General features: G+C 44.1%; 1 protein-coding gene across 1 annotated transcript; it reads left to right on the top strand.

Moving 5' to 3' along the window:
- The first annotated feature begins 242 nt into the window (after nucleotides 1–242).
- LOC128300303 (serine/threonine-protein kinase par-1) lies at nucleotides 243–18,277 on the top strand. Its single transcript, XM_053036358.1, has 10 exons — nucleotides 243–267; nucleotides 11,718–12,089; nucleotides 12,179–12,397; nucleotides 12,479–12,654; nucleotides 12,734–12,875; nucleotides 12,981–13,190; nucleotides 13,269–13,406; nucleotides 14,748–14,871; nucleotides 14,941–16,842; nucleotides 16,926–18,277. Exons 2-10 carry the CDS (start codon nucleotides 11,869–11,871, stop codon nucleotides 17,385–17,387), a joined length of 3,594 nt encoding a protein of 1,197 aa, XP_052892318.1. The 5' UTR covers nucleotides 243–267; nucleotides 11,718–11,868; the 3' UTR covers nucleotides 17,388–18,277.
- The last annotated feature ends 205 nt before the right edge of the window (nucleotides 18,278–18,482 follow it).

Below are 18,482 nucleotides of genomic sequence, written 5' to 3'. Positions count from 1 at the left end.
AAAGTGGATCTTTTAATTTAAAGTTTTCACCAACTGGTGGAGTCTGATGAGCGAAATGCGTCTACGAGTGGTTTCGATGTTGATTGGACACATTCCTATAGCTACCGGGAGTTTAAGCTTGGATGGTGTTTAAATATTTCAATTTAACTATTATAATTTTTTTAGGAACTCGATATTTCATAGCATTTTTTGTTATTTCCTTTTCATTACAGATACAGTAATACAGTCTTGTGGACTTGGATGAAGACAAAAAGAAAGAGAGATTGTGTAAGTAATCATGGGTTTCGAAATGATGTGGTGAATGGATTAGATTTAGTTCAGATTTGTCCCAAAAAATAACAGTTTTGCTCTCATTTACTAGAGTGTAAATGTGTTTCTATGCTTTTGATGTATCCCTACGTTCTTATGAGCTTGTAATCGAAATACGTTAACCATCTTAGTGAAATCGTACATTAGGGATTGAGCGGTCCAGTGACATTCTCATGACATAACTATCCCTTCAATTTACACCCATTGCTCCAACATTTATGTGAGCATAATTTTCTTGACCTCATTTCCCTGAAAGTCATTCTATTATTTTTTAGCTAAAGTGTATTCTACATATGTTGTTTGGTTCTCAACATGGAAATGTTTTATGTCTCTAATGTCTTTAATGTCTCATTATTTCAGTATAAGATATGATAAAAAGGATGTCAGAATTGTTGTTCGTATTCTAGTGGGAATTTTACATAACCTTGCTAAATTTGTCGGTAGAGGTCAGCAGGACCTTACCGTGACAATCTCGTTTTGGGAGACGGAAAACCGTTTGGAAAGGGTCAGAAAACTTAGAGAATAGACATCTAGAGGCACATGGAACATACCAGGAGTACCTCAGAAATGCCATTTCCCTTGGTCGATTAATGCATCTGAAGGTGACGCATTGAGTTTTAAATAAACTGCATCCATTGAAGGTGACATTGAACGCCGTAGATTCACTTATGAACAGCAGCCCTCAATAGTAGAAACAAAATGATGTGTTACGTCGGATTGTTATTGGTGGTGAAAGGTGGATCCTTTACGACGTCAGGCAATCCTTCATGATCGCAACGTAGGGCAGCGTATGGATGTTACGCCTCATCATCGAAGGGACCAGCAGAATGTCGGCTATTATGAGCTGGTTCCACCAAATGAAAATTGCGCATGGCAGGACTACATTTGCCACAGTTGGTTCGCAACGGGAAAAATGTACTCAGAATGCTGGAAATGTGCAATTTATCCGCATTGCTTCCACTATCTTGACCATCAATACCAACTGTTCGGATCGATGGAGCATAATGTGGGTGAGCAGCATTTCTATAATTATCAGGAAGTGATTTGATGAGTAATTGATGCACGTCGCTATGCTTAGTGCTGGCTCTTTAAATTGATTCCAAGATTTTTTTCAAACTACTTCTTGAAATGATATTAATGAATGGTCCTTTAAGCTTGATTCAGGAAGCGATGCTTTTGTTACGTTTATTATACTATCTTTGGCATAAATTGTGCCATGAGCATCTTCAAGAGATTTAAAATGTTTTTTTGTAAAGTGTACATCGCAGCAAATGAAGTTTGATAGCAATTTTCCCTTGAACTCTTCTCCATCACCGTGTCAGCCGATGACAAATCGTCTTTGAGCACGTAAACGCTTCAAAAGAGATGCAAAGAAACCCGATATAAATACCCATCTTTCCCCGTCCTTTGCTTGTGTATGATGGTGTGCATGAACTTTGGCATTGACGCAAAGCGCGCGTTGTCTGTTTGTCTGTTCCGGCAATGGAGCATGGAACGGTTATATGTTCTACCGGGCGGGAAGGAGGCGGACGGAAAGGGCTGCATTTCCTTCCGCCGTACGGTACGGCACATGATCGGTTGACCCCGTGCGTTATGGAGCATCGCCGACCGTCTGTGGGTCAACTGGCTGCTGCTGGCGAAACACTTTCCCGCTGCAGGAATGTCTGTCGCCCTCGGGGTAGTACACGCATGCCGCAGCCCAATGTATGGTGGAGGTCGGCGGGGGCGCGTTTGTTTATTTTTAAATCTATTTCTCCACCCATCTGCGTACGAAATTAAGAAGTGAGAATGACAGTAGCATCTTCCCAGCGGCTGAACACCAGAGAGGAGGGAGTTTGGGTGTCTAGAGACCGATAAAGAAAAGAATCATACAATAAGTCGGAAACTCACGGCATCGAAATCGTCACGCGCAATCACGATGTCGTCGGTTTGCATACGCGCGCGGTTGTTGTTTATGTTTGCGTTACTGATGGGGCGTGGGACGCATGATTCATTTCAGACCCGGCAAAAGAAAAGAAAGGAAAGCTGTTTCGCTCTTTTTTCGTACGACTTTTTATTTTTTTTCGTTGTTTGGTTGTTGTCCATGATCATTGTCCCACTGTTGTCAAGATCAAGTTCGATCGGTTAATCGGAACCGTCTTCTGGAGGAGGGCGACTTCGTGTGTGAAGTGTTACAGCAAACAAATGCTGACCGTCCCCCGGGAAACCATAAGTCACACATCATTTTTGGCAGCTAAAGTATGGTTCGCCACGTGTCGCCAACAGCACCGGAGATAAGTTTGCTGGCTTATCATTCGCTTTCCGTTAGTAATAACATCATCGTCTTCCGGGTTTGTGTCTAATCGTCACCGACAATGGGTAGGATATAATTCACTTCCGGTCACTTGCAAAGCGAAGAAAGGTAGTAGTCCCTCCATACTGCCATCATCAATCAATCAAGTAATCAATCAATCAATCAACCTCCCATCCTCATCGCGAATGTTTGTTTCATTCGCAACCGGCCCCAACGGCCCTGATGCGCTATTTCGCCTCAGCCGGGGAGGGGGTGCTGATGATTGTCGTTTTTGTTTTTTTTTGGGTGGCATGAGATGGAAGTTGGGGGTGAAGCATTAGGATGGGATGCACACGCGACTGTCCCACTAGTTACGCCCCATGGCACCCGAGATGCACATGTTGCGCTCCGCTTATTAACGTGGCGATAGCGTTGCGATCGAAGCGGTTTCACTCCGGACGCCACTTTAAGGTTGGGAATGCCTTCCCCACCTTCTGCTTCTCATCGGGATCTAAATAATGCAACCCACCACCTCCCGATGACTTTACTCATCACGTTGCTTAATTCATGGCTCTAGAGTTTTCGTCGTCGCGTCAGGCGGGGAGGAGGAGGGTTCGTTCGTTTGTTAAAGTGAGCTTGCTCGATCGATTCCAAATTTAGAATAATGCTTTCCATCCCGCTAAGTGTATGATATGAGTGTGCTTACGTGTAAGAGAGCGGTGTGCACGAGAAGACCCTCTGCCAGAAGCAGACCATTTAGCTCATCGAATGTCGTGCACTCTGTTTGGTTTTTAAATATATAAGTATTAAGCTAGGGTATTCTCCCTAGCGCGTGTCAAGACCAGTTACATGAAGAATTAAAGTGGCGTTCAGAGTTATTATAGACCTTAACTGATATTACTTCAATGCTCAAAGATGCACCTTTTTACCAGCTCGGTGATACTTTGGCTGACAAATTTGCAATAACCGGTATCGTCTGTACGGTATTGACTCATCGGTTCCGCCCAGCAAGATGAGGAATCTACGGTCGTATGAAGGCGCAGAATGCATCCGCACGTTTTTGCATCGCCATAAACACTTTTCATTGAGCGACGGGGCAGCCCGGTCATCAACCAGCTACGCCCGACAAATTGAAGGACTTTCAGTCAATTACGGGTAGGGAACCGCCGTTTCCCCGATAGTTGCGAATTATGGCATTATAGTGAAGCATTTAGACAGATATGTTCATTACCTCCCTGCTGCTGCTAACGTTAATATTGCGCTTTACCGTGGTGAATGTTTAAAGTAATTCGCCAAAAAAAAAAACAATGTTTAACATTATTCATTTTTTACCTCTAAACTCTTCACATCCCGCCGTGTGTTGGTGGCAATGCGTTTGCATTTGGAACGTTTTTCATCAATTAATGCCATATTTTATCTCACGTTGGGTTTTATTTGTCGATTATTCTTCCCTTTTTGTGAGCATACTAATAGTATCATAAAATATTGGCTTATATGAATAATCGATGACAATGGATGCCCCCTGGTAAAGCTGTTTTTTTTTGTTATTAATTTTGAAGTAAATGTCAACTCGCGACCCCGACTTTTGCGTGCGGATGCGGACTGGCGGCGTCCAGTGTGTCCGGTGAAACACCCACAGCGCTATGTGTGTGTGTCTGACGTTCCCGGGGCGTGTTTATTCGCGTGCATGTAACCACCAGGAAGGTCAAACGCGTGGGACATGGTTGGTTTTCTTTTCTGCGTCGAACTATTGCAATGAACTTGCAACTGTTTGTTTGTTTGTTTTGCGATTGTTTCCATTTTATTAAATTAATAATTTGTTGTCCGCTGTTCGTTTCGTCTCGTACACGTGGCTGTATCCAACGAAATGCTGTCTAGAAAATGGTCTGAAATAGCGAGAACAACGGTGGCTCGCTAAACTGGTACTTCCGTTGCCGTACGTGCGTATTTATCAATGAACTTCACGGAGACGACAGACGGTCTTCGTCGAAAATAGATACTGGGTTGTGATTTTGCTTCTACTGGGTGTCTTTTAGGTAGGCGGTTGCTTCGGGCCATCCAAACAGTGCAAGAAACAGACCTGTCGGACGTCGGAAAAGGGGAAGACCTGCGGTTCAGGACGGATTGATGATTAACGGGAACCACGGAACATGACGCACGTTTGGTCGGTTGGTCACGCAACAGCACTCGTCTAGGACGCGCAGGTTCTATCGATCCGTGTGCCGCTAGGAATATATTTTTATACTTTTGTTAAAGTATTTTAGCACAACTCCCGCGCGGCAATTGATGCAAAAATCGATTCGTTTCGGCAGCGATTGGATTTAAACACAAAAAAGCACCTCGGGGTTTCTTCTTTTAAACGAGCGTATTTTGACGAATGACGTAAATCTGTCGAACAGGCATTATTCGGATGGTTCCGAAATTTGCACTAAAAACAGTCCACATTTGGTGGGTCTGCGCGCGAGCGATTAATGTTTCAACCCCAAGCCCGGCGGCTTGGAACTGGAAGAAGGAACGTGCGGCAATACTACGCCCGAATTCGTACCGCTCTTTTCCGAGTGGCTAAGGATCTTTATTTTTAAGAATTTGTTTTGATCTTACGCCGTGTGAACACACTTTTCGGGCAAAGTGGGATTGTGCGAAGATTTAAAGCCGATTTCCGTGTGTGCCGTGCCGGGGATGGGATGGGATGGGAAATTAATTAAATCAAATAATATTTACAAACAATTTTCAGCGCCCGCTCCGCGCGGTGTTCGGCATCGCGGGGTTTTAGTTTTAGTGCGTACTGTCTGATGTGTCGCTCGGCAAACGGGGGCAAACCTATCCAGTGAATCGCAGGGCGTAGAATTTGCTGTAACTCCCATGTCTAGTTGAGGAGAAAACCGGTGTGCCGGAATGTGTTAATTTCGACCCGGAAAATGTGTCAGCTGAAACGTGGTCTCAGCCGCCAGGACTGAAGGATAAATATTGGTGTTCCTTTGCCATACGAACCGAAACGCTCTCTTCGTCCTTCGGTCACTGTAGAAGCCTTCAGTGTCGGCCGCCTCCAGTCGGGCGCGCTTTTCTGTGACACAAACTTTGCGGTTCAGCGGGATGTCAGATTGCGGGATGGTTTTTATGATTTTATTAGTATAATTTTATTGTACGTTGCGCCACTTTCGTGACTGAAATGTGTTCCACTTGACGGTACGGTGGTCGCGTATTTCGAGGCAAATGTTGATATTGCGTACCTTTTCTTTTTGATTTTTTTTGTTTCGTTTGACGACCATGGAAAGTGCGCTTAGCGATTCACAGGCACAGCAGCAAGTGCGAAAGTCAAGCACTTTGACCTAAATTTGTGGTGGTTAAGTTTTCCGTTTAAGGTTACAAACGTGCAGCAGGAATGTTTCACTTTCAATAATATGTTGTGGTAAACGGGGTCCTCGGGAGATGTATAATTTAATGTTTTTATTTTTTGTTTTAAGTGTATGTTTTTTTAACCATTGATAATTGTAAGTTAGAGTGATGAATTATTTTATATCATTTAAACTCTTAAATTAATCAAACTAATGAAGCTGTGTGGAGATGAAAGATATCCTCCTCGGTTCTGAGATCTAAAAGCTTTACCACATCATTGACTGAAGCAATCATTTGCTAGAATAACTTCGCCTTTCTAATCTTCTTAAATTTACAAAAAAAAACGAATTTCTTCCTTGCATAATAATAGTTTACCTGAGAACTATTTAGAGCCGTAGAGTCTTAGAGCCGTTTTAGGGTTTTTGTTTTGGAAATGTACATATTACTTCTAATTTGTTAAATATTGTTTGCCTCAGCGGGCTGTACAACAAAACCCTAATCTAGTATTACGAAGAAAGTTATACTAGTATTACACACAGGCCTAGAAACAAAACAACAGAGGAGGAATGGCTTTGGGGAGGAGAACAGCTATGCATTATATGTCATTCGCCGCAATAACTCCAGTCGAATTGTTTAATCCTATAAAACATAAGTTGTTGGAAGGATAAGTGAACAGCAAGTATTAACTAGTCCCTGATAGACAACAGATACTAGAACTAAGAAAGAAGTTCAAAGAGCTGTTAGGAGTTCGTACTGCATACTAGACACAATACAATAGTAGGGAGTTGACTACGGTCCCAGTAGTAGCAGTAGCGTTAAAAGTATATTAATATTTAAAGCTCGTTAATTTGAAGGAAACTCGCGCATACTGGTAATACGAAAACAAACCAAATTACCACATATAACCGCCACAACCTCGGGCCGAACAAATTATGTCCATTGGAAATTACTCTAAGCAGTATTTGTTTATTTACATGTGCATCACTGTATCTTTCGCCCTTTCTCTTCCTCTTTTGTCATGGGCGCATTCCACTTGTTTAAGTCTTGTGTGCAATTCAATTTTGCTTGCTGCGCCCCCTTCAGTAAAGAATATGCAGACCTTACATTCTTTATTCGCTTTGTACGCACAAGCACCATCATATCGAAAGTGAAATAAATTATCTTCCTTTTTTGGCATACTATTCTGGCTTTAAATTAATTAGAATCAGCAAGATTGTTGTTTTTTTACGATAAATAAGGATATGTCTGCAAATCTGAGGTCATTCAGGGAGTATATTTATACTCAACGACTAACTTTGATGTTCGTGTCTGAGCCAGTATCAGGTAGGGGGATAGGATGTGACGCGTCCATCGTACTGAATCGGGCAAGCAAATAAAGGGTGTCCCCGAAAGTATAAGCAGCTGACGTAAAACAGCTGATTCTTGATACGCTTGATTGTTTACATTCAGAGCTACTAGCTAGTGCATTAAAACTATGTTTTTCAATAGCGTCTGTTGAAATGCGAGGCATTTCCGTCGAAAAGCGCAAAAGCATTCTGCACAAATGGTGCTCGAGTGTTAACATTTCGCTAAGTCAATTAGCAAAAAGGAAGGTGTGAGTATCGGAGCCGTACGAATCACCATCCAAAAGTTTCGGGAGGAGTCCAACTTTATGGATGCGCCGAAAAGTGGCCGAATTCCTGGTCCGATCAGCTGATCAGACCGGTGTCAGATCAAAAGTGCGATCATTGGCATACGATTAATTTTCTTTTGGGAAATGATACAGCACACTCCACAAATTCTATTTATCAAATAAACATGAAGTTTCGGGAACAGGTTTTTTTTTGTCTAGCTTTTAAATCGTGCTTATACTTTCGGGAGCACCCCTTTAAGATAAACGAGGAAATTGATAGTGAAACACAGAGCAGCACAACAATCTAAAGAGGTCTCTAGACCTGCCGTTTCTGACTTTCTTTGACTTTATTTACCACCCGTAGCTGGAACCCAGCGTACAGAGGATTGGTCCGGGTGGGATTTCAGACCGTTCCTGTCGTGTGAAGACCGGCGCCACTGCCAATATACCACCGGATAAAACACATTATTGAATTGCAAAAACGGAATATGGAATCATCTGCACAATTTAGCGAAAAAGATCATTCAAAACATGAAGATACTTACTTGGATAATTTAATGTAATGGTTTGCTATTTGCTAGAGTGTTACTGTGTGAAGGCAAAGGGATATGATACCACCGTAACTGTGCCACCGTTAGTGTTACTTACCTTACTGTGCAGATTATGACGCGCGCCCAACCTCATTGACTGCACTGCCGAGATTTTGCCTTGTATTTCTTATCAGATACGGATAACGCAAGGCAACGCACTGCGTTTGTTTATTAGTTCAAGAACCGTGTCAGCAGCTGCTGTATGTGGATTCGTTAGGGAGGAGACATGGTGAGTTGATAAAGCGTGCGTAGGATCTTCTTCAGCTTTTCCGGAAGCATGGAACTTGTGTTCATTGGCGGACACCGACACGGGAGTGATAAAAAAATGCCGTACCGTAGTGATACAAATTAAACCGTAGGGTCATGTACACCGTTCGGGGGGATGTGTGGCTTTCCGGCTTCATTCGGTCATTGCTACGAATTGTGGCTCTTATCGGACGGCTAAGCCTGACCGGCTGCTGAAGGTCAATGTCTGTCGTGAGGGGGGCCATAGTCGAATGAAAGCGCGTGACAGTACAGTGTTGCTGCCAGTATATAAAGCATATAGTTCGCATAACGAGCACAAGAAAAGGCACCAAGCGGAACCGTTTACAGTAAAGGAATGTATTTTTAGCTCTAGAACGGATCCATATCCCATCAGGGTTTGATGGATGCGAGGAGCTTTCATGATGCGCCGCGTAAAATGGCAAATTGGTACCGAAGTACCGCAGATTTCGTCGCTGTCCCCGGCCCCGGTTCACTGAAGCCCCGTGGGTGGACATGGCTCCGTTTCCAACACCCTTTCCGGTTCCAATACAATTCACCCCGGCCGCCGCCGCAAGTGTTTGTCCGAAGTTCGAAAAAAAGAAAAACCGCGTGCTGTTCGTATCGGCATGATGAAGTTAAATTTAAAATGGACAAACAAAAACATTTTGTTGCCAAAATTAACCTCAACACACACCCTCCGTCGGTTTGCTACGTAAGATAGCTTCCAATTTATTTTTCTTTTCGGCCAATATTTACGCCACCATCACTGTGCGTGTGTGTGAACAGTGCATCGTTCGGTTGTTGGCATGGCAGCGTCCATGAACCGAGAAGAAGTCATTAGGTAAGGGACGGACGGAAACGGACGGTTTTGTTGTGGTTGGAAAATGCGAATGAAAATCCTCGAATGAGTGCTATTTTCATTCAGTAGTTCCGTGCCGTGTGTCGTTATTTTTCCTCTTTGTTGTTGCAGCGTGTGTTGTGTCGTCAAATCGTGATCGTGTTTGGTGCAGAATTAAAAGATCATCTACACTCATTGTAGGTAAATAGTGAGCAAGATGGAAATAAAAAAAGCGAAAGAACAGCTTTTGTGTTTGTGATAGATTCGAAGTTTCTGATTATTTTCTTTAAATAGCCATAACATTATATAACAGCTTCGAAATCATTCCTGTAAATTACTACGACGTTTTTACAAACGTCGTAGTAATTTACAGGAATGATTTCGATTACCTTACGGGATGGAAAATTCCTTAAATCAGTTCATTTCATAATATAGTAAACACACACGACATTTCATTTCCTCGATCCATGTGGATCGAGAACGATCCTCCCGGGGACAACATAAAACACAACGGGTGTGTAAGTATTTGTCTCTTGGGGCGGTAAACGCACCGGGATTCCGGCTTTCGGTTGCGTTACTTCGTCAACCGTCATTTTATTATTATACAACGGCCACTTCCCCCGGGGGCCCAACCGGGGCCCATACACCCACCGCGTCCTTCGGAAAACCGTCGTTCTGTCTCCCTCCTACGCTACGCTTTGCCCACGTTCTCAGCCGTGCTTTAACCAAACCGTCGCGCGTCTGTCAACCAACGGGACCGAGAGGTCAAGATGGCGGTGGCGATGTGACGGTATCGTCGTGGTTTTGCTCCACATACGTTGGACCGACACTGACCGACCGATCCGAGACGACATTGGGAGACGGTTGCCGGTTTTCGAGGCCGCGATCCTTTTAGTTGGCCGCATCGCATTTGGGGGTTTTTTTCTTTCGTTGTTGGGGGTGTTAGCAGCATTTGAGTAGCAAGAACATCAAACGTGTGTGGTTTGTGCCGACCTTAAGTCAGCTGTACTGAATAGGAGCGCCTCACGGTGCGAAAGATACCACACGGGGTATTTGGGTACCGTGGGATCGACTTTTTGGCAAATGTGTAATTCTGATGGTGCTGCCAAACAAAGATTCGACATCCGTCACCAGATCGGAAGGTTTTGGGGTGAGTTGCATTGATTGAGACGACGCTAAAGGTGGAGGTTATGTAATGTCCGTCTCGCCTTTTTTTTTTTTTGGGTACGTTAAATTAGAATTCCCTCTCACCATACAACAGTTGTGAGAATGTGTGAAAAGTGAATAGTGATTGGTGAGGCAGAAACATGTCTCCTCCAACCGGTAGTACAAGATCATCGGCTACTTTGTTGTAGCATATGACAGTGAGAAGATGGACAAAAGGTGCCCAACAGTTCTCATAAAGAGAATATAGTTCTGGACCGTAAACCATGGACCGTAAGAACAGACTTAAGAAGCCAGTCTTTAAAAGTGCGATAGGCGATCGAGTGGGATCAAATCGGTAGGTTTTTGCAGATGCCTGTTAGGTGTGTCCAGCATCTTGGTAGTGGGGTGCTTGCTACCTACAACGTGTTTTCTCAAAATTATGCCTATCAAGTTTTGCCGTCCAGCGTCGGCGACCAGTTTTGCTCGGTAAAGATCTCGTGTGTCTCGTGTACGATCCGCGGTATGATGCTCGTGGCCGCTGTTTATTCCGTAGGTTGCATTTGTTGGACCGATATGGTATCGAAGACTTGTAAGCTAAAGGGGGCCGGTCTGAACCTGTCTACCTATAAAAGGTTTGCGTAATTCACAAACGTGCCCGGCTACTATTCGTCGTACCAGCCATTTTACTTCTGCGGACACACAGACAACGGGCATGTAGCATGGTTTGTCGTGCCACATGTGCTTCTAACATGTTTTGTCAAAAAATTTATGTATTTTTTAAAGCAAACTTTAAATGTCGCTCTGGTAAAACAACTTGCAACACGAGTCACTCCGCACACGGCGTTCTAGAAACATTGTAACAGGGACGGCTTCTTGGCGGCTTCTGGTAGGATGGTGAAATACTACACCGATGTGCAACTGTGTTTCCAGCAGTTCTTGGGATACAAATCATCAATTTTGCGCCTCAGGTTCTCGAGCAGTAATCCCATTTGAGGCGGAAATTTCACACCGTTTGATCGGATCGCATGACGTCGGACCCCGGGCCTGCCGTGCCTTGCTTTCCGGTTAGTTTGCCGGTTCGCGAAGGAAGCCTTTTCAGTAGTGTGAACTTCCGCCACGTGGCGTGTGGCGATTGTTTTCTGTTCTATCACGCTCACGTGGCTTGGAGTGGGGTGGCAAACCGATATACTGGCCTCGTTCATGGGTGCAAGCGTGGAGATTTGCCAGAGGATAGGTACCCTAATTTGTAGGTTTACAACATTTAACGCTTTCTAAACGATCGAACGAATTATGCTATTTAGTAACGTTGAACTTAATAAGTTCGTTGGAAATAATAAGTTGTTTTATGTTCTCCATTTTAATTCACAGTAAATGACGCGCTGTATTTCACCATTGGCAAATATCGGATGCCGCTACGGAGGAAACATCACGCCACAAAGGTGGACGGAATCTATATAACGCGTTTTCGCTAGTACTTCTGCTTCAACAACAACATACGGGACGATAACTCAGCCCTACGATGCAGCGTACGTTTGGTGGCCTTTCGGCGGCCAACCGAGCGGGCGTTTACGATGGCAAAATAGCGGGCTTATACGATCTGGAGGAAACGCTCGGTTCGGGCCATTTTGCTGTGGTGAAGCTTGCCCGTCACGTGTTTACCGGCGAGAAGGTAGCGGTGAAGGTAATTGAAAAGACGAAACTGGACGACATCTCGCGTGCCCATCTGTTCCAGGAAGTGCGGTAAGTGTGGATGCTTAGAAGCGTTGACGGGGCAGTTTCTACCATTGAACGTTCTTGTTTTTGTTTTGTTTTGCTTTTTACCACCGTAGGTGCATGAAACTGGTTCAACATCCAAATGTGGTGCGACTGTATGAGGTTATAGACACGCAGACGAAACTGTACCTCATACTGGAGCTGGGGGATGGCGGCGATCTGTACGATTACATTATGCGCCATGAGAAGGGTTTGTCGGAGAACGTCGCCCGTGAATACTTCCGACAGATTGTGCGAGCCATCTCCTACTGTCATCAGTTGCATGTGGTGCACAGGTTCGTTTCTTGGCTCCGGAATGCACTACAGCGAACGTTGACGATTCTATCTCTTTCCTTTCTTTCTCTTCGGGCGGACAGAGATCTGAAACCTGAGAATGTGGTGTTCTTTGAAAAGCTGGGCGTTGTCAAGCTAACTGATTTTGGTTTTAGTAATAAGTTCTGTCCGGGCCAGAAACTGGAGACCTCCTGTGGAAGTTTAGCATACTCGGCACCGGAAATCTTACTCGGCGATTCATATGACGCACCGGCAGTTGGTAGGTTGAAGCTGTTTCCCATACCACGCGTTGGTTCGGTGCGATTTCTAGCGTAAATTTCCTATTGTTTGCTTTTTAGATGTGTGGTCATTGGGTGTGATACTGTTCATGCTGGTTTGTGGGCATCCGCCGTTTCAAGAAGCGAACGATTCGGAAACGCTGACCATGATCATGGATTGCAAATACACCATGCCTGCTCACGTGTCGGATGGTTGCCGGAAGTACGTATTGCATGCGATCAATTTACACAACTCCCGTCGTAATGATGGCCGGTGCCATTTGCATACTGATGCGAACTCTTTCTCATGTTGCATGTATGCTTTCAGTCTCATCAGCAAGATGCTTGTGCGGGAACCGGAGAAACGTGCCACGCTGCAACAGATCGCCGTAGACGAATGGCTGATGGAGGGTAGCTGTGAAGAAACGCCGGAAAATTTACCCTTGGTCAGCCGGGAGCAAGTGAGCGAGGAGGATCATACGCTGATCATTCAGAAGATGATCAACGGCAAAATTGCAACCAAAGAGGAAATTTTAGAGTGAGTAGAGCTTTCGCCTAATCTGATCGAATTGCGGCGGTTTTAAACGATAGCCTTTTGCATTTCCATCGAAAACAGGGCTTTAGATCGTAACGAGTACAATCACATAACGGCGACATACTTTTTGCTGGCGGAGCGGAAACTGCGTGCTCACCGGCAGGAAGAGGCCCAGAAACGGAAACCGGAGCTTACGTTGCCGGTTTCGAACACAGCACGGTACGTTGTTTTTCTTTGTTTGTTTCCCACTCATGCAATGTTTTAAAACGAATACTGTATCAATACATAATCCATTCATAGTGCGTGTATTTGATACTGTTTGTACAATTTGGTAAAATTCCATATCGCTTCATTTATTGCACATGATTTTGTTGTATTAATGTATTGTGTATTGTATTTTTTGTTTCATTCATATGGTTTATTAACGATGCTTGGTGTTAAATTGGTCTAACGCTATACTAATTCAATTCAATATTAATAGTTTGAAAATATGTTTTTGGAATCAGAGTTTTTAACTAGCCTTTTTTACATTACTGAGTTAACCTGTTTTTGGTTTTGTTATGATTTTGCATTTAACAGTGCTATGTGTTTAATTGTTTTAAATAGGTTGAAATGGATTAGAGAATGTAAAGGATTTGAATTTAACCAACTATATGCTAAACATTAGTTTCTAGTCCATCATTACGCTGACATTAGAGGATGGGAATAATTTAGATGATAAATTGATTTTAAAAAAACAAATAAAGCTTCGAAGCTATTAGAAAGCATTCTATAAAAATAGTATTTTGCATTTCATATGAGTGCATTCCGGGGTTCATTTTTTCAGCATTTTTCATTATTACGGCCAGGCCAAATACTTGCCAGTACCAAAATTATCAGTATTAAATTGATAAAAAACGAGGTTGAAAATATTTTAAACACATTTTATAAATGTATCATAAAGTGTCATTTTGGATGCTTGGCCGTTCGTTGCTCTACATTGTAAGCGTTAGATCATCGATCATTAAAACGCATGGACACGGATGCATTATATCGGAGCTATTGCCATATCGAAATTCATAACCGATCGTGACCGCCGCTCTGAATAAATCACTAACGAGGTGTTTTCTTTAAACTTTTAACATTATTTTTCAGGAATCTAACAGTGCTGGGAATGCACGTTTAAAGCACGTTTGCAAGAGGGATAAGTGTGGGGCATGTAGTTTGGTGAAGTTTGTTAGGATTAGAATTTGATTGTCATTATTGAGGGAGCTTTAAGTTGAATTCCTTTTAACATACAATGAGTGTTGTTTGTTGTACCCTGTTTAGCTGATTCAAGCAGAGCAAAACGAAAATTTTGCTGCCCTGCTGCACGGTGTCTGAATTTGTATTGGTGTATGTCGTGTTGTAGTGGAAAGCAACTAATAAAACTTAAATAATGTAAGCGAATGAAAATAGGTGTGCGAGATTACGTTTACATATTTTGCTAATCTTTATCCGGAAAGGATTTGCTTTTATATGAGATGTTTCAAACTGGACTGATCGAACGGAACGTGTGTTGATGTCGGTTTTAATTTACAGGTTGCTTCAAAATTATAAGAAAAACGAAGCAAACGACGATGAGGATTCACATGATGGACTATTATCAACGCGACTGGGCATGCATTTAAGCGTTCCCAGGACACCGGGCACAGACGCAGGCCAGGTAAGTTAACAACAGTGCATGATTTTTCTAGTGCATTATTAATTAATTATTCCTGTGCAATGTTTGCAGACTGGTCGAAGCCGAAAGTGTAGTATCGTGCAGGAGGAGGAAGACGACGAGGATGACGTTCATTGTGCAGGCCATGAGGAACTGTCAACACCTCTGAACAGGAGAGGTTCGCGATCGGAAGGTCGAATTAACGTAACGGTGCAGGATCGAATAGCGGAATCAGAGCGTTTGAAGCTCGAAGCGAAAAAATATCAACAGTCGGAGCAGCACCAGCATGGTCGAATTGGCGTCGGAGACGATCACGCGAAATCACCCCATACGATCGGTGCCGATCAAGTGGATTGTGGCGTTGATGGTGATCATCAGCGTGGATCGGTGTTGCAAAATCCACAAATTTCGCCTCTACTCGGAGGCATCGGCAATGTTACGCTTGTGACGAGTGAGAACAGTAGCACGAAAGATCGTCTAGGGATTGCCGGCGGTGGACTGCAACGGAAACCTATGCCGGAGTTGAAGCGACATGTCGGTGGTAGTATCGATTCGAAGAAGTCGTCGATACTGAAACCAACATTGGTAAAAATTACGGACGGCGTTGGCGTTAGGTCGGGATCGTTTGATCAATGTATGCGAGGTATTGCTAGCGGTGGTGCAGGAGAACTCGTAACGACGAAGATAATCACTGACAGCTCGACGATAACGATACCGATTCCGACGCTCAACATCGTTACCTCTTCCACAATACCAAAGTATAAGACAATGCCGTCGCCCACGAGGTCGAACGCGATCCTCACCTCGACAACGAACTGCCTGAATGAAATATTCGAAGAAGGCACAGATGTTGGCAGTTCGGACAGTACTAGTACCACACCGCGACCCGTCATACGCAGCCAGTTTGTGGCGGCTCGCCAACAGAGTCAACCGACCGGTAATGGAAATAGTGCCGGCGTGGGCGGTAGTGTTAGTGCCACGGGTTCGGTGCATCGACGAAGTAAATTTAACAAATCACGCACGGCGTCCTGTAGCAGCTCTGACGCGTCAGACGATGATTCGGAAAATCGTAAGAAGCGTGCACACAAAATTGTGGACGCTACCATTAAGCCGCTGTCACAGCGTAGGGATTCGCATGACGACTCGAGCGATTCCCAAGATCAAGGCAGCAATGTGGCAGGAGGTGGTGCGGGAAAACCACAAATAAAAGGTATATCGGGAGCCACCAATGGCAGCACTAGTAACGGTGGAACGGCTGGTGGTGGTAGCGGAAGTAGAGGTGGTACCGGAGCGCAGACTTCATCGACTGAGGACAAACACGGGACAAACAGCCGACAGAAAACGTCACAACAGGTTGACTTCCGACGGCATCGTGGCCGAAGACGGCCAGTCGAAACACGATTACGCGAAAGTCAGTCACTCAATCGTATTACGGAGGTGCAGGAATCGGAGGTGGGAGGTGGTAGCCATTCGCTGATACAGCAGGTAGCCAGTAGTACAGTCGTGGACGCACCTTTGGTAACAATGGTTACGTCAAATGGTGCCGTCGCGAAACCAGCAGATCCCTTGACGAATGGAGAATGTAAGGACCAACCAGATGGCATATGTGATATTTCGTTATCAGACCGAACATGCGAAGCCGAACCGGAGACTGTTGTGAATAGGGAGGCCAGTACACCGAGCAGTACGAAAAAGGCACAGTGTACCAAGGGAACATCGTCGCGGCAGCAACATCATCATCATGGGTCGTCCAAACCGAAAGGACTTAGTGCGAGAATATTCCATACGTTCAAGAAGCAACCGGCAGCGGCAACTCCTGTAAGTGCGGCCAATGCGATGGCGGATCCGCCCTCTACCGGATCCGGCGATGACATTGAGATTGTGGTGGAGTTGGCTAAAGCGCTAAATGCATCGGCGGAAAGTGGTAAAAGTGGCAACACGAAGAAAATAAAAATTCTTGGTCGCTATTTTCAGGTAAGCAAACTGTCAAATCGGTATCTCAAAAACTAGATTCAATGTTTGTGTAATATGTCTTCTCTTGGTTTTGTTCATTGTAGGTGCACAAGAAAATTTACGTTCCATTGTCCGGTCTGTTCCAGCGAGGCCGTCTATACAAAGCGCAATCGTGTGGTTCGATCGTCCGTGACAAGGTGAACGTTAACCCGAATGGTCCGGGGGGAGGATCGCATGCGAACACAACCGGTCGTCATTCGACGATATTCAACGAAAAGAACCGTATTATAAAAAATTGTCTCAGCAATACGGGTGAACCCGGGGCCCGGCATCTTGGAAGTGACGGTGACATCAATCACAACGGCGGTTCCCATCATCACCATCACAGTAGCAGTGGTTTTCTGGCCGCCCTTTCGGCTAGCGCACCATCAACGGACGTTATTGTTCGTGGTGCTTCACCGGTCGAGCTAGTGTCGAATGGGCGGTCCAGTATTGTCGAGCATGCGGCCACAGTTCTCAGTGCTACCACCGTCACAACACCGCCTGTCCCAATCAAAACGGCGTAGTAGGTTGGATGGTTGCCGTGGCAAGAAACGCTAAATTCTAAAAAACCTGCACAGCTATTAAGCCAAAGAGATTGTTCCAGGAGGTTGTGCACAATCGTGCGCGAATTATTGGTCCGGTATGACAATTAATGCAACTTGTTAGCATAAGTAACACATGCAATGTTAACATTGCTTCGTACTGTTTAATCGAACACTTACTTAATTGTTCCTTCTCGATTCGAAATATTTACATACACATTTAAACAGTCTCGTTGCTTGACCCGGAGGAGAACCCGATTCTCACAAACATGAAACAATCGTTTGTTTTTGTTACTCTCAAGCTAAAATGTGCAATAACTGGACTATATCAATAACAAGATGAGCTAAAGCAAGTAACTTACATCCTGACCATGTTTATGTGCACTTCTCAAACAGGTTCACTTGTAACAGGTTTTGTTAAACTACTGACACTACTCGAGACTAGCGTATCGAATAAGTGTGACATGGAAGTATTAGTTATGTTTTAAGTTATGTATCGCCGCACAGTGTCTGTTAACAATATTGTTTACCATTTTTTTGTATCATGAACACATTTGTCCAATCGACTACACTTTCCAGCTCGTATACGTATGGGTTGGAATGCATTAATGTTTTATACGATATGTGACACGTACGCACTCGCAAACCAAAGTTTGATTGTGACACGGTGTTTAGCTAAAGCTTATGAAACTGATATCCTACCGTAAACGGGATTGGATTGGTTGAACTGAGTAAAATGGCACGAAATTGAATGTTAGACAATTTAGAACACTCGAAACTATAATACAATAACCGTAGAGAGCATAGCAGAAGGGACACGGGAGACAGCATGTATTTTGGGAACGAGGGAAGAATTGATTCAGCAGCAGGTAAATGGTGAACCGTGCGTGGTCCAGGAACCAAAAGAAACTAATATATTACTCTATGGTAGATGTTTCTGTCCGTAACGGTTTAGGCACACATGTGCAAATCTAGACACACAGTCAGAACTCACACACACGCAAAACACAATACTAAAACTATTTTTGTAGATAATTTACCACATTTTAAAGCTATGAGTAACTTTTGATAATAACC

The sequence above is a fragment of the Anopheles moucheti genome, chromosome 2 (genome assembly GCF_943734755.1).
Source record: "Anopheles moucheti chromosome 2, idAnoMoucSN_F20_07, whole genome shotgun sequence".
NCBI lineage: Eukaryota > Metazoa > Arthropoda > Insecta > Diptera > Culicidae > Anopheles > Anopheles moucheti.
Note: the sequence above shows the minus strand (reverse complement) of the source record. Positions and strands in the feature narration are given on the sequence as shown.

Coding starts and splice junctions, on each gene's coding strand:
- LOC128300303 (XM_053036358.1), top strand. CDS start 11,869: ATGCAGCGTACGTTTGGTGGCCTTTCGGCGGCCAACCGAGCGGGCGTT. Junction 12,090..12,178: donor CATCTGTTCCAGGAAGTGCG/GTAAGTGTGGAT, acceptor TTACCACCGTAG/GTGCATGAAACTGGTTCAAC. Junction 12,876..12,980: donor GTGTCGGATGGTTGCCGGAA/GTACGTATTGCA, acceptor GTATGCTTTCAG/TCTCATCAGCAAGATGCTTG.